This window comes from Cervus canadensis, chromosome 14, assembly GCF_019320065.1.
Source record: "Cervus canadensis isolate Bull #8, Minnesota chromosome 14, ASM1932006v1, whole genome shotgun sequence".
Taxonomy (NCBI): domain Eukaryota; kingdom Metazoa; phylum Chordata; class Mammalia; order Artiodactyla; family Cervidae; genus Cervus; species Cervus canadensis.
The window spans coordinates 40,262,856-40,278,408 of NC_057399.1; the positions used below are offsets into that span (position 1 = coordinate 40,262,856).

Genomic DNA, 15,553 nt, shown 5'->3' on the forward strand with positions numbered 1-15,553 from the left:
TCACACACACTCAAGCCAACACTCACTGGTTAAGCTGCCTTCCTAGGGCATGCTGTAGAGTGGCCTACATAAGACCTTTGCTAGTTAAAACATATAAGCGGGTGGTTCAGCTTCCAGCAGCCAGCCATGAAAGGATCCTGACATGCCTTCATGATGAAGGGCCATTTCCTTGGTGACTAAGAAGTTGACTGTGTCACTGGGATCCTGAAATGCATTTTGTAGCATCAGGTATCTCAGTTTACAAGAGATAGTTGGGAAGAACATCTCCTGAATTCTTGCAACATGTAGCTCTATTCCAGAGAAGGCAAGGGCACCCCAGTCCAGTACTCTTGCCTGGAAAATCCCATGGACGGAGGAGCCTGGTAGGCTGCAGTCCATGGGGTCATGAAGAGTTGGACTTGACTAAGCGACTTCACTTTCATTCACTTTTATGCATTGGAGAAGGAAATGGCAACCCACTCCAGTGTTCTTGCCTGGAGAATCCCAGGGATGGGGTCACACAGAGTCAGACATGACTGAAGTGACTTAGCAGCAGTAGCTCTATCCATTCATTTTGTATATCTAAGAATCACAGAATTTTTATTTAGAACTTGATAACAAGATTTGGGATAAAATAACCTATCACTTCACACAGGAGATAAATCAGAGGGGAGGGAATGCATATGTTCATTAGGTAATTGGGAAAGAACTGGCAGAACAAAGGCTCCCCAATTCCTTGCTCAGGGTTCAAATCATATTTCTCATGTTATTAAAAATAATTTTCATTATGACTTTTTTCTATCTGAACATGCTCTAGCTCTTGACCCCTCTAAAGAACAATTCAAAACATTGTTTCACTCATATCATTTCAGGAAACCACATACAGGCACAACACCTCTCTTTCTTCAACACTGTTTTCTTCCTCTACTCTATGCAGAGTTTATGAATCTTTAGCATAAAAAATCTGGGCAAAAAAAACATTGAGCTTTTCATAATGCAGTTGTCCAAAGTTCCTCTAACTGTAACTATGGACACCATATGTTCAGTTAGACATGATAAAAACCAATTTTAAATTGCAAATTTTGAACAATAAAGCTCTTTCCCAGTAAAAAGAACAAAAAAAATAATATGCCTGCCTTTTTTTTTTTTTTGGTGCACCATGAAATTTATTTATTCACTTCAATTCTGCATTTACACAAAAGTGCTGTAATAAAATATCTGTACACTACTTTTGTTACAAATATAGATAATATTCAAAATGACTTTATATATTCTAATGTAGGAGTTTCACGCTCTAAAATGGGAATGAACACATGATAATTCCTCACCAGTTGTCTCAATAAACAGCTCCATCTGTTTCCCTTAGTCTTAAACTATTGTATTATAAGATGTTAATACAAAGCAATGAAATGAAGTTATGTTAATCCCCTTAATCTTTCTATCAATTTACTAATGGCATACAACCAAAATAATTACTAACACATTGCTTTTTTCTCTGTCATTAAGATTAATACTAACTGAAAACCAATTGCACAGCACACAGACACATTTTCAGCAAAGCATCCCTTCATACCAGCATTAGCAATTCAGAGACCCTTCCACGCGCCTGCATGGTTAGCATGGAGGCTTTCTAGAGAAACCACAGTCAATACAGGACAAGGCCATCATTTTACTTATAGAAAGGTGAAATATTATACAATATGTCAAAAATGAAAATGAACCTCAAGATGTGCAATAAATGGTTTCTTTACAAACTTAGGGACATTGATTCCTATTGCTGCTATTTTACTCAATCATGAAGTCCATTTTTGGAGAAAACTATATATGTATATATTAGAGCTAGCAGATGCAATGTTTTAGTAATATTTAAAATAATTAAATATTGAAAGAATTTTTAAAGACTTTCAGTACAACTTTTCTAAGCTAGAAGTGGGGAGAGAAGGTAGATTAACAAAATACATTTTTATAAAACTCGAGATTTTCTTCCTTATACTTTCATTTTTCACCTTAATTTCATGAAGCCACTTCTCCTTGGTTAGCTTTTGAGTGACTTTTTCTTTCTCTACTAACCACTGATCACGCATTAAAATTTGCCCACCTGATTATAAAATGTCAGGTATCTTCAGGAAGAAAGACCAGCTTTATCTATGCAAACAAAGAGCCCTTCTCTTTGAGTTTACATTGCAAAATATAAAGACAATGGGAAAGTGATGCTAGGGTGTCAGTAAGAAAATTATTTCCACATGACAAAGCAAACTTAAATGTTATTTTTTTTCCTACAGTATTGAAGAGCCCAGTGAACTCAGCCTGGGAAAAATGTGCAGGATCACTCTCTTTATAATGTGGGATGTGAGGGAGAAGTTGAAGTGGCTCAATTCCGGCAGCAAATTCAGGAGAGGACCATCAGAGTGACACTGCCTTTTGTCCGCTTAAGGATGGCAACCGCTTCTTCGTGGGTTACCCCTTCCAGACTCTGCCCATTGACAGCAATGATCTGATCACCCCTCTTTAGACGGCCATCTTCGGAGGCTGCTCCCTGCAATTATAAAGTGGGCTTATTTACTTCTCAAAAAAAAAAAAAATGCTGTCACGCAGCTACACAACAGAAAAAGATCCAGACAAGAAGGTAAATTGCTCTGAGTGTACACACACATTGCTCTCAGTGCTCCAGGGTGCTCCACAGCCATTAAGCAATGATGAACAGACACAAAGGAAGCCTTTCTCCTAAATGGCTTTAGCACTGAGATTCCAATTTGAGAGAGAACTTAGCAGTCAGTAGATTAGTTGGATGGTTTTTTGGCTGTTCAGCACAGCAGTTGGTGGGAACTCAAATTAATAAAGAATATTTGGGAATATGCCTAGTAGGAATGATTTCATAGAATCCAAGATTTTTTATCCTGTAAAGAAGACCTACAGAAAGAAAACAAGGGATTAGCAGTTTTGTAGGACAAAAGCGGTTTTATAGGACAAGGACATGAGGGCCACCGAATCTCAAGTTCTGCAGGACCACAAAAGCCCACGTGTATGTTGACAAGCACAGGATGAGGCCCAAGTCATGCGAACTCTAATCCTAATTCTTTCTGTGGCTTTCAAAAGGCGGCTTAAGCTGCTTGATTCTTTACTTCCCAAGCGTAGATGGAGTCTTCATAGTCCTTGTGGGCCCGAAATGATTAAGACTGAATACAGACACTACTGTCTGTAGAAGAACCCTATCCTAAGGCATACTTACAGTAGGCAATTATGCAATTAAATATAAGATAAAAAATATGGAAAAGTTAATGAGGAACCCATAATGATGAAATTCTTAAAATATGCTCTAACTAGCATGCCTTAAATAAACTGTTCTAAGGCTGAGAAAAAGGACTGCATGACTCTTTTATTTACTGGCAAATGCTATTTGTGTTTTTGGACATAGCAATGGCTTTAAAAAAATCTCACAAAATAGGCTCATTGTTAGATTGCTATAGATATAGCACTTTATATTGGTTAAAAAATAATAATAGAATGAAACCTCCATAAGTAAGCACTCAAAAGAATGACAACACTAATCTAAAGCCCCTAAATGAAATCTTTTAGTTGGTTAAACGTAATTGTTTCTTTGTGCTGCAAAATTTTGAGAATCTGAATTTTCTCCTGTAGGAAATTTTGTCACATTTTATAGTTCCTAAAAATTGTCTTCACAACAAATCACCAAATAATAATTATATGGGTTTAAATTATTTTAATAACAGCCTCACTAATGTTTTAATAACTTGTATCCTAAACATTCTTACCATCCAACAGGATGCTCTATGATTACAACTATATATCAATGGTTTTCTTTTCTTCACTGAATCCCTTTACATAGAGCTCGTTTGTGGTAGGTGACAGGGCTGCTGGATACGCAAACATTTTAGCAGTTATTTTTCTATTCCATTTAATGAAATGAAACTTGCAAAACAAACACATCTTAGCTATTCTGCATATGTATTATATGTACTCTTCTGTGCCTATTTTATATTTCACAACAAAAAAATGCAAAGAAAAAGAAATGCCAGGGCTCTTTAACATATATATATTTAAAATGCCCTATTTTCAAAAGACATTCAGTTATATGCATCTTGTTTGCAAAGGAAAACAATCAGGCCTGACTGTCTAACTCAAGTTCATGAATTTTATGTATATTGTTGACAGCACCCATGAAACTTCAATTTGAGCCTATATTCCTTTAAACATAACGAAACCTCAAATTGGACAAAAATACTTAATGACCTGTTCCTGCAGGGAGTTGTGCAAGAAAATAATCAAATGTTGACCATTTGGCATTACCTCAGGCCATAAACTAATAAGCCAGCTGCTGACCACTATTAGTGAACATTTAGGGGGGAAAAGGGTAGTTAAAATTTGAAAGCTTACCTTCACAAACACTGTTTTAACGTAAATGGGTAAGTCTCCATGAGGACTGCCATATCCTCCTACTATACTGAAGCCTAAGCCATCTGGTCCTCGGTCTAGTGTAATAGACTTACACTGAGGAGGCCTGCGGAAAGGGAAGAAAACAAGAGCCATTAGATCTTATGTGCACACACACACACACACACACACACATATGGCATATACAGGGATCTGTATGAATCAGCGGGTTATCTGACACCCACCTAAAGCTGACCTAATTCTCTGTGTCACCAACAGTGAGAACACCATGGGTATTTAGGGATGCTTCCATTGTCAGTGTCTGCTGCGCTACATATCTTAAATTTACATAATCTAATGAAGCCCTACTTAACACCCTAATTCTATTACCCATGTATACTACCCTTAACCTAACATATTCATGGCAAGTTCTCATTGTACACTGTAGCAGCTCTTTTTCCAGTTCATTTAAAGTGAGAGGAAGAAGCACTGAAGACTAAGATGGAATAAGTCATAAACATTAGTATTCCCAAGATCAGAGACAAAAGCAGATAAACAAAATAAAAGCTGCATCAAATAATTTAAAAATTCTAATATGCTCCTCTCTTCTCTCTATATGTTCTAATACTTTTGTACTCAAGTTTTGGGTAATTGTGAAGTTTTTTTTACTCAAAATTATGATCTATTAAATGATCAGGCAGTGTAGAAATTTTTAAAAGGATAGACTGACCCCAAGACTAAAATGTTTCTTCAAAAAACTCAACAGATGAAAATGTAGAAAGAGCAGCAGCACACATACATGCCTGTCTGTCATCTACCCACCTACCTACCTTCCTACCTGTCTTTGATAAACTAAATCCATGCCAAACTCAAAGAGCTTAGACACACCTGGCTTTCAACTTTTATACTTCATCTCCCATCATTTCACCTTTCTGTGGCTCATAGGGACATACAAACCATAGTATGTGAGCTCACCCTAAGTCATCTTGAAATATACTACTTGACGTCAGTCCAGTGAAAGAAAGACTAGAACTGGCAGGCTCCTGTTGATGACCTGTGACCACACTCACATCTCCTCCAGCGACCACCTGAACACAGAAGAAATATGAATAGAAAAACATGCTCATGTGGCTAGGAAGACATCAGCAATTCTTCTTCAAAAAGAGCACTGGGATTAAAAATGTGTACTTCATCATTCACTTAATCATTTCTGTTAACATAAATTTCATAAGGTCCAGAGGTATCTGTGACACTAAGGATATTCTACTAATTCAATTCTATCAAGTTCCTTGATGTTTTCAAACATGGTATCACATGCAACTGTTTTCTAAAGATCTTTAGAATACAAGCCACTCAATCACACCACTAGAAAACTTCAGCAATTAATCATATCCTGCCAAGACTGAGAATTTTCCCCCTTAATTCTCCCCCTTAATTTCCCCCCTTTGTATACTTTTCCTATACAAAGTAGGAAATAATACATATATTAAGAAAAAAATGTGACAGAATGTATTTCCTATGTACTTTCTTAAAACTCTCAATGTAATCATTTATGTTCAAGGGAAACAGTAAATAAAATACGAGCAGGAAATTTCATCATTTTTATAGTTTTAACATCAAAGCTCATGTGTCCTCAAGGTACCCACAATCGGAAGAGTTCGGATAAAAATCTTACCTGCATTTCAATGGGGCCAGAGGCATTTTTCAGTAAGTTAACTGCCTGGGTGTGAGTCATCCCCTCTGTGGATGTGCCGCAGATAGTGACAATCCTATCCCCAACCTGAGATGGAGAGAAATAGCCATCTGCTACAATGCCATGGAGAGGGGGACCATTTGCTTCCCCAGCCTCCACACCACACATATATTGCTAATCATCAACAGAAATATAACCAAGGAAACCTCTGATTCCTAGCAGCAGCAACCACAGAGAGAAGCTGCACATAATGGCTATGTTCTATCATCTTTGGGACTAGGGGCAGGGAACCACACTTCCCTTCCCTTCATTTCCCCCAAAGAACACTGCATCTGTTATCATTTGTGAACGAGAATTCTCTAGATATTATTATTATACACATTATCTGTGACTATAAGTCAAAGGTTGGCAAAATATAGCTGATAGGTCAAGACTGGCCCACCGCTTATTTTGGTAAGTAAAATCTGGTTGTAAGCCAGACACAATTATTTGGCTGCATTCACAGGATAGAGTTGGGTAACTGCAATACAGACACATAAGCCCTGCAAAGTCTAAAATATTTATCTGGTCCTTTAGAGAAAACTTTTCTGACCCCCATGTTATCCGTACAATCAGTTTTAAAGTGCCAGTCATAAATTCACATATCAAAGGGAGATTGAACCATTAATGATTTACACAGTATTTCTTAAGTGGTCACTGTTTGAGACAATTTTAAGGCATGAGGCCATACAGATTTTACTGTGTAGAGACTGAGTTACTAATGGAATATTCACATGATTTCAGAACTGGGCAGTTAGCATAAATTCTATCATAGCGCTCTACATATGCAAAATCCCTCAATTTTGAAGCAAGTTTTGTAGTTTTCACGTTATAAATCACATTTACATCAAACTTCTGCAAAACTGATAAATAAATGCAACATAAACAATAATTTTCAATTTAATAAAGTTAAACCAGCACAACCAGCATTTAAACCAAAAAGACATGTAAATAAAAAACTTCACTTCAAAAAAATAATTTCACTTCATTCTGCCAGTACTATCTGAGAGTACTTTCTTCTTTAACTTCTTCCACAGGATTTCAAGCAAATAAAAATATTAAGAAACAACTGCAAATTATCCCATTTCATTTACTGACAAATTGCTTACAACAGCAAATTCTTCTTTTAAAATTTCTTCATTTTTTACTCAAAGCAACTCCTGTTGCAGCTATATTAGCTGATTAAAAAGCTGATAGAGACATTTCAAACTGCTTGCAACAGTTGGCCAGATGCAAAGGGTTTATAAAACCTATTGGCAGATTTGCTAAGGCTAGCAGGGACTTTGTAGAACTTACTCTGAGTTTCTGCGTCTGAGCTGCAACTCCATTTGGGTGCATCATTGCAATAAATATAGGAACATCACCCAGCGGACTGCCCACTCCTCCAGCAATGCTGACACCCAACGAGTCAGCGGGCCCCTGCCACGGGACAGACAGAATACTCTGGTCAAACTGTTATCTTTTATTGGCTTTTGTTCTCTTTGGCACAACGTTCTATAGTTAATTCTGATCTTCTAGACTTGAGGGAGGAAAAGGATGCCCAGGAAAACTGCATTAATTTATCTGATACAAGTCCTTAATGTGACTTAGAAAACTAAGCATCTGTTCGGGAGGTAAAAGAAGCCACAACAGGCTAAATAAAAAATCACATTACGGGGAATGAGGACAACAGAGACCTGCATTCAAAGCCAGAAACCCACACTAACAAATGCTGGGACCTGGAAGAAGTCCACTGCTCTCAATCAATCTCTAGATCTTCATGGACAAAATGGAAATAACCGGGCCTCTTACAAAGAGCTACAGTGACTACTGAATGAAATGGAGATGGTATGAAGTGTCTACAAGCGTGCTCAGCACTTAAATTTGCTTTTCTTATCTCTGTTGTACATAGCTGTCAAAAGAATCTGTTTCAGAAGAATGGGAAACTTCTTCTGAAAGTCTGAAGAAGACAAAGGTTTACTGATCCATAAAAGAAGTTAGAGAGGCCTGGCGTATTTTGTATGGGACTGGGTTGATACCATTTTGGGCAATAAAGGGTATACCAAAAATGATTTTTCAAACAAGGAAATTCAGCAGAGTCTACATTGTGTTATTTTCACTGCATGTAATATATATTTTATCAGATGCTACCATAAAACAGTAAGGCAGCTAACAGGAAAATATGCAGACAACCTTGGAGCCATCAATGTATACTATTTTCTCTCTCCCCGTTACCTTTTTAATTTCAACAGTTCTTAATCCCTGTATTTCAGATGCCACTGTAAATTAAAAAAAAAACAAGAGAAAAATATGATCATTAACACATTTTTAACGTTAATAATAGTTTAAATTTTAGTTGATTCTAGAACTAAATGCGACTAAGTGAGGTACCCCAATGTTTTTGGAAATAGGGTGTTCAAAGTTACTAGCACACATGATTATGTCTGTCTTACAGAGGGGCTCCCAACTGAAAAAATGGCACACCATCCCACATCTTCCTTTTTATTTCAAGCACTGCTTGTACAACTGCATGATCCACTCTGAATGAGGCAAGGACAGGATGTGTTTTGGACAGAGAGACACATGTGCACAGCTGAGAGGAATAAAGTCATGGAAACATTAAAAAGAATCCACGGACTTAAGTGCCTAAATTTCTAGAATGTTAGTCACATTGCAAACAGAGACTGCCATATGGTTAGTTTCTTCAATTTGAACAACTTTCAACCAATGCTCCAAGCCAAAAAGCCCTCTGCATCATGATTTCATGTAATTAAAACACAGGAGGATCTTATTAATTTTCTCAATCAAAATTTTTGCAATCTTATGAAAAATAGATGGCTTCAACTAATGGCATCTTCTGATTTATTGCTATTACATTAAATAGAGAACAGGAATAAAAATCAAACACACCAATCTTCTTCGTAAGAAAAACATTACAGAATACTGATTCTAATGTTAGCAGATCTCCTAGGGAAAACATCAAATGGGAAATGCTGCCATAGGCATTGCTTCATGCTGCTCTCAATTTTTGCAGGCACTCATTTTTGCACCTATATTAAGAGTTTGGGATGATTTAGAGGAAGAAAGCTTCAGAGGTAAAGTAAAACAGAGGAAAAAAATCAGTGTTGATGGCCAAAATTCAATCCAGTAAATCATGCTTAACGTTTCAATCCAATCTTACGTGCATTCTTCTTTGAACTACTTTCCAGTAACTCAGATGTACCGGATCCCGAAAGTGGAAAAGTGAATGAAGACAGGCTGGCTTCACTCATCTACAAAGACATAATAGTTGTCTTAGAGAGTTTGGGAAGTAATAATATCCCTTAAGTACGACTTATTTCATAATTACTTTAATGCACTTAGAAATACTTCTTAAGCAATAGTGGCATTTAATAATTAGAAAGGCAATCAATATAAAGAGTTTCCACTGAGTTTTGTTTCTTTTTAAGGAAGAATGTGTCCAGTGACATAACTAATTAAAGGCAAAAGAATTTGATTCCAACATAATCTCACCCAAGCTAATCTTTTCTAAATTTAATCCAGTTGCACACAGATGCGAACTTAACACAACTGCAGAAATAGGGCCAGGGGACAGGAAGCAAATGGTAATCACTCAGGGGTGACTGTGAGGTCTTTAAGGACAGACAGGCTATCACTGTGTTTTATATGTAGTGGTGAGCTTGTACAGTTCACCTACACAAGATTCTTTTCAGTTGAATGTTGACTGATAAATGTTAGCTATAAAAATAGCTTAAATACATGCTATCTTGGTAGGCTTTATAATATATTAATTGGTTCATTTTTGAGATTATGCAAAAAGAATCATGTCAGAAAAGAAGAACGCTTGTGATTAAGTTTCTCAGAATGACTCACAAACTACTTAAGAGCTTCACCTTGCTTGCCTGTCCATTCCCATCTCTCAAACTCTGTACCCTTAGCTGCTCTGCCAAGCTGCCAGGCCTGTGTTGAGGACCCTGGACAGACTGACAGCAAAGGCCATCTTCAAACTCCTTTCGGCCTCTGAACTGCATCACCTTGATGAATTTCACAGCTACGCACCTGGCTGCTTTGAGAAGGTCTCCTCTCCGAATGGAATGGACCAGTTTTGACTCTTCCGACTTCCAAGGTCACTGTGCCTAGGGAACACTAGGGGGAGGTTGTTTGACAGAAACATTTAAATAAAACGCTACAGTCAGCTTTAGGATTACACTTTATTCTTTATGGCTGGGTTTTTGAAAGTCATGTTTCCTTTGGAATTTCTATAGGCAAGGAAAGCTCTCATCCTTTGTGGAAAGAGGTTTTTCTAAAGCATTAAAACTAGTAAAAATTTTAACAACCAATCAGTAGTAGCCACACCAAGTGTCTGTCTTGCTAGCTTATGATTTACATGGAGAGGGTCTCTGTCCAGGCAAAGAGAGATGGAGAATCCACCAATTCTCTCATGCAACACACTAATGTAGAGCCAAATGTGTGAAGGAATTTGGATTTTAAAAAACAAAAGCAATAAATAACCACTATTGCAACAAGTTGCTCTGCGTTCAATAGCAGAGGTACTCAGATAACATAAGCTCTCTACTGCCACACTGCACCTGAATAGATCTATTACGCAATATTTAAGCCGAACTGCTGTAAACATCAAATGAGAATTGAGGAAAATTTACCTGTTGCCCTTTACAAATAAATGACAGGCATGCAAGAAATGCTATACAGTCTAATGTGGAAGTAGCAAAATGAGGTGGGTGAGAACTGGCTTTTTGGAGTCAGATACTCTGGTTTAAATCCAGTCTGTGTGATTTACTCGCTGTGTGAACTTAACAGATGTCTACCTTGATAAGTCTTTTACTCTGCATTTTAAAAAACAGACAGAGATCATTATATGTTGCTGTGATAGAATAATCCATCCACGTACAATGCTCATCAAAATGTCAAACACAATGCAGTATTGTCAACTGTGTTGCTTCCAGTTTTTCTATTATAACAAACAGCACTGCAATGAACTTTAGCTGCGTAAAATTTTTTGTGTACTGAGGATTACTGATGCAAGACTTTAAAATGAAGAATTACTAAGTCAAAACAACAAAATGCAGCAGCAGTTACAACTAGCAGAGCTACAGGGATATTTAAGGCTCTCATTATATACTGGCAAACTGGTTTTTAAATGGGGATTTAACTGGTTTAATGTTACAATATGGATGCCTCCTTCCCTATCTTAGAGGTATCTGTCTCACAGAATTAACTATCATTTTAAATTTATCTCCTGAAGGAAGCGACTTCTCCTTAAAGAACCCCAATTACTTTATTTTTTTAAAATAACTCCAAGAAGAAATGATATTTTAAGTGTGCTTTACTAATAACCAAATTTATATGTACATATCAGGTCCTATGCAAACCAGAAGTCAACAACAATATGCTCACTTGAAATCCCTCTGTGAAGCTAAGCTTAGTGACTAAAGAGGTTCTGACTAGAATCTGAGACCTCTGACATTATCCACTGCTGTTTAATAATGTCATCAAGTTATACGCTCATGTTACTGAACATGTATCACGTGACATGGATTCTGATGGCAAGAGGTTTCTAGTCAACTTTGAACGATACTTTGGGTCATAAAAACACATGGTAGTTAAAGGAAAACAATGAGATAAGAATTGATAGGAAATACATCTAAATTTCCAAGAACTGTATTTTTAAGTGATCATTCTGTATTTTATAACTCATTTTTAAAATTAGACTGGTGCTGCCTTTCCAATCAGCAAATGATTTTTCACGGAATTCACTTTGGAGGAAAGAGATTTCACAACGTAAAACATATTTAAGCTTAGCAACAATACCTTGGGATGGAGGTCTTATAATTACTGAATTAACAACAGTGGTAACTGTTGAAGGTACTGCCAGGTAAATCTGCAAACACTGTTCCGTATTCTTCATCTCTGGGGAAATACTGGGTTGGCAAAAAAGTTCATCTGGTTTTTTCCGTAAGATGGTGCAAAAAAAACCTGAATGAAACTTTTGGCCAACTCAATATGAAGATGTCCAACTTAGTGCACCCAGTAAAGGGTTAGGGTGGGGCACAACCGTCCAGAAAGCATGACTTTCAGAGGTACCCTGTTTGCCCCCTCTGATCTCCCGCCTTTCTGTTGAGCATCCCTGCCAGTATGAGACTCTCCCCTTATGCCAGAGGTCATAAGAATACATCCAGATATAAATATGGAGGTGGGGTGAATTGACATGAAAACATTTTTTTCTCTTTTGTGGCCTGAATATGTGCTTTTCTTTCAAGAAAAGAACCACGTAACAATCACTTTATGATAAAACATCTGCTAGGATCACAGATGCTCAGTTCATGGTTCTTACTGTGTGTGCTCCCTCACTCGGCCATGTCTGTCTCTTTGCAGCCCCACAGACTGCAGCCCGCCAGGCTCCTCTGTCCATGGGATTTCCCAGGCAAGAATACTGGAGTGGTTTGCCATTTCCTTCTCCGGGGGATAATACTTAACACTGTTCTATAAATATATAACCATATAATAAAGAGCTGATCGTAAGTGTACAGATTTATCACTGAAGTATGTCATCTAACATATAAATATGTCTTATTTGAGAGAACATATTAAATAAATACTTGTTGCATATGGCAGCTCCTCCTTCTCCTACGCTATTACACATAACCATTTATGGCACTGGATTTCTACCTTCAGCAGAGCCGCAACGGCTTCCTGCGTTGCATGACGGACGTCTTCTCCATTCACTGTTAGTATCTGGTCTCCCTGTAGCAGTCGCCCGTCAGCATCTGCAATGCCTCCTTTGACAACATCGGACACGAACACTCCAGTATCATTTCTGCAAGTGTGATTTTAAATATCACCATTATGATTTTTTTCCAAGTGGAATGCAATGCTTATTTAATGAAAGGCTAACACTTTAGAATTGAAAATTTCACTTCTATTTTTATGACTTTAAAAGTTTTATTACTTTATCAACACTGGTGAAACTGAGAACTTTGTATAATAATAGTATCTTATGTCTTTATAATACTTTATAGATTAAATATATCTTTCATAAGCGTATTTATTCAAAACTTATAAACTGTGAGTAGAAGTGGTTATTATACACATTTTATAGGTCACGTAGCTACTAAAGGGCAAAAATAGGATTTAAGAGTCAGTCACTGGGAGAAAAATCTATTGTTCTTTCTACACCATAATGAAGCCTTGAATGGATATTGACCTGTGCCTATATAAGTATGTTGCTATTATCAACAACATCATTAACATTACTTAAAAGAAACAATGGATGTGTCTCAAACTAAAACCATTTGTTACTCAAAATTACATACCTTTGCTGTGATGTCTCATTTAAATCATTACGGGTTTAACTTTCATACAAGATAGGTTTATGCAAAATGAACAAATATTAAACTTATTCCAACCTTCTTTTCATAAAAGTATAAATAACTCAATGACTTCCTGTTGAGATATAAAGATGACCATGTAGAAACACTGAGTAAGGTTTAATTGCATCACTTCTTCTTGCCAAGGCCTTGACCTCAAATAAGTCATTTCATCATTTGATACTGTTTTCCCATCCTTAGAATAACTGTGCTGGAATTTACTAGATTAAATATTTTTTAACATTAACTATATATACATATTTAAATAAATTAGGTATTCAATTTATGTAAATTCACCGATATGCTACCCCAGGCCTCTTAATTTACACTCTCTGTTCCCTTCAGATGGTGTGCTCTTATCATAATGATCCTTCTCTCTAGAATATCCTCCTTCCCTTTTTGTTAGATCACCTCTCACATATCACACGTCTAGCTTCATCTCAGGCACTTTTTTTATAAAGCAGTTTTCCTAACCTACTTCCCTTAAATAAGGTCACACAATCCCTTTCTCCTTTGCTTCCATGGGTTCCTCACAATATGTTTCTGTCTCTCATTAATAGATTCCTTTGTTGCAAGAATATATTTAATTCTCGTTTACCAAACTGAGTTTTCAGATGTTAGCATTCATGCCTCCTTTAACTCTATTCCTCAGAACCTAATGGATCTCTTGGCACCCAGCAGGTCCTCAAAATTACCAAATGCCTTTTTGTATTGTTGCTGTTGTTCAGTTGCTAAGTCATGTCCTCCTAGCGACTCCATGAATTGCAGCACGCCAGGCTCCTCTGTCATCCACTATTTCTCGGAGTTTGCTCAAATTTAGGTCCACTGAGTTGGTGATGCTATCGAACCATCTCATCCTTTGTCACCACCTTCTCCATTTGCCTTCAACCTTTCCCAGCATCAGGGTCTTTTCCAATGAGTCAGTTCTTTACATCAGGTGGCCAAAGTATGGGAGCTTTAGCTTCAGCAACAATCCTTCCAATGAATATTCAGGGTTGATTTCCTTTAGGATTGACTGGTTTGATCTCCTTGCAGTCCAAGGGATTCCCAAGAGTCTTCGCCAGCAACACAATTCATCAAATCTTTGGCAATCAGCCTTCTTTCAGCTTTCTTTATGGTCCAACTCTCACATCTATTCACAACTACAGGAAAAACCACAACTTTGACTATACAGACCTTTGCTGGCAAAGTGATGCCTCTTTTTAATATACTGCCTAAGTTGGTCATAGCTTTCCTTCTGAGGAGCAAGCATCTTTTAATACTGACTAAAAAGTCTAAATCAGCATCTTCTGATGTTCCACTGCTGCGTGGACTGACCATAGCCACCTACAGAACACAAGCAGTTGATAAAGATTCTACTACTGCTAGTACTCTTCAAAGAAATTTAAGTTCAATCCTTTCCAAGAAATCACCGCCTTTGCCCTGATTAGTCATACCTTTTACCAACAATACTCAACCCCAGGCCTTTCCCTGGCTTCTTCTGCAGCTCGACGGTGAGGGTGTCATACACGTCCTCCTCTTTGTATGGGGCCTCATCTCTGTAGAGCGTCAGGCGCACCCTTTGTGGTGTCTGTCTTAGGACATTTATTGCTTCATCATGTGTGGCCTTCCTCAAGTCAATTCCATTTACCTGTACGGAAGTGGGACACAGATGGGGAGGGAGTAGATGAGTTAGTAAAGTGAAGAAAGATGGAAAAGGGAAGAAGTGGGGAGAGAGAGGAAAGGGAGGGGCAGGGGGGAGAAACATAGACCACCCTCCCCACAGATGCCTTTCCTTTGTGGTAAAGGTCAAACGCACAGCATTCTGTACCTCTAAAATCTGATCTCCAGCCCAGAGTCTTCCATCTTTACATGCTGCTCCTTCTTCATAAACTTCATGGATAATAATGGCACCCTAAGGAAACAAACAAAATGAACCATGCTTTACCCCATCCTCTCTGGGAATGGTGAGCAGAAATTCAGTCAAAGCACACTGTACTCTTATAGACACTGATAAGGGTTATACACGGACAGCATCTGTATGTGAGTCACGCGTCGAAATTCAAAGAAAAGCATAACAAGACAATTTGCTGTAAGTCTTAAAGAA

The 15,553-nt window shown here is 37.6% G+C and overlaps 1 protein-coding gene across 9 annotated transcripts in view; it reads right to left on the bottom strand.

Moving 5' to 3' along the window:
* Window positions 1-1,116: 1,116 nt before the first annotated feature.
* Window positions 1,117-15,553, bottom strand: part of MPDZ (multiple PDZ domain crumbs cell polarity complex component) — a 159,808-nt gene continuing 145,371 nt past the window's right edge. For all 9 annotated transcript variants that reach the window (XM_043486468.1, XM_043486475.1, XM_043486471.1 and 6 more), the window contains 11 exons: window positions 15,278-15,361; window positions 14,904-15,097; window positions 12,770-12,917; window positions 10,142-10,228; window positions 9,264-9,354; window positions 8,318-8,361; window positions 7,400-7,522; window positions 6,047-6,151; window positions 5,347-5,459; window positions 4,375-4,498; window positions 1,117-2,515 (listed from right to left, as the gene is read on the bottom strand). In XM_043486468.1, coding sequence (XP_043342403.1) covers window positions 2,369-2,515; window positions 4,375-4,498; window positions 5,347-5,459; window positions 6,047-6,151; window positions 7,400-7,522; window positions 8,318-8,361; window positions 9,264-9,354; window positions 10,142-10,228; window positions 12,770-12,917; window positions 14,904-15,097; window positions 15,278-15,361 — 1,260 coding nt within the window. In that variant the 3' untranslated portion in view covers window positions 1,117-2,368. The remainder of the gene's footprint in view (window positions 2,516-4,374; window positions 4,499-5,346; window positions 5,460-6,046; window positions 6,152-7,399; window positions 7,523-8,317; window positions 8,362-9,263; window positions 9,355-10,141; window positions 10,229-12,769; window positions 12,918-14,903; window positions 15,098-15,277; window positions 15,362-15,553) is intronic.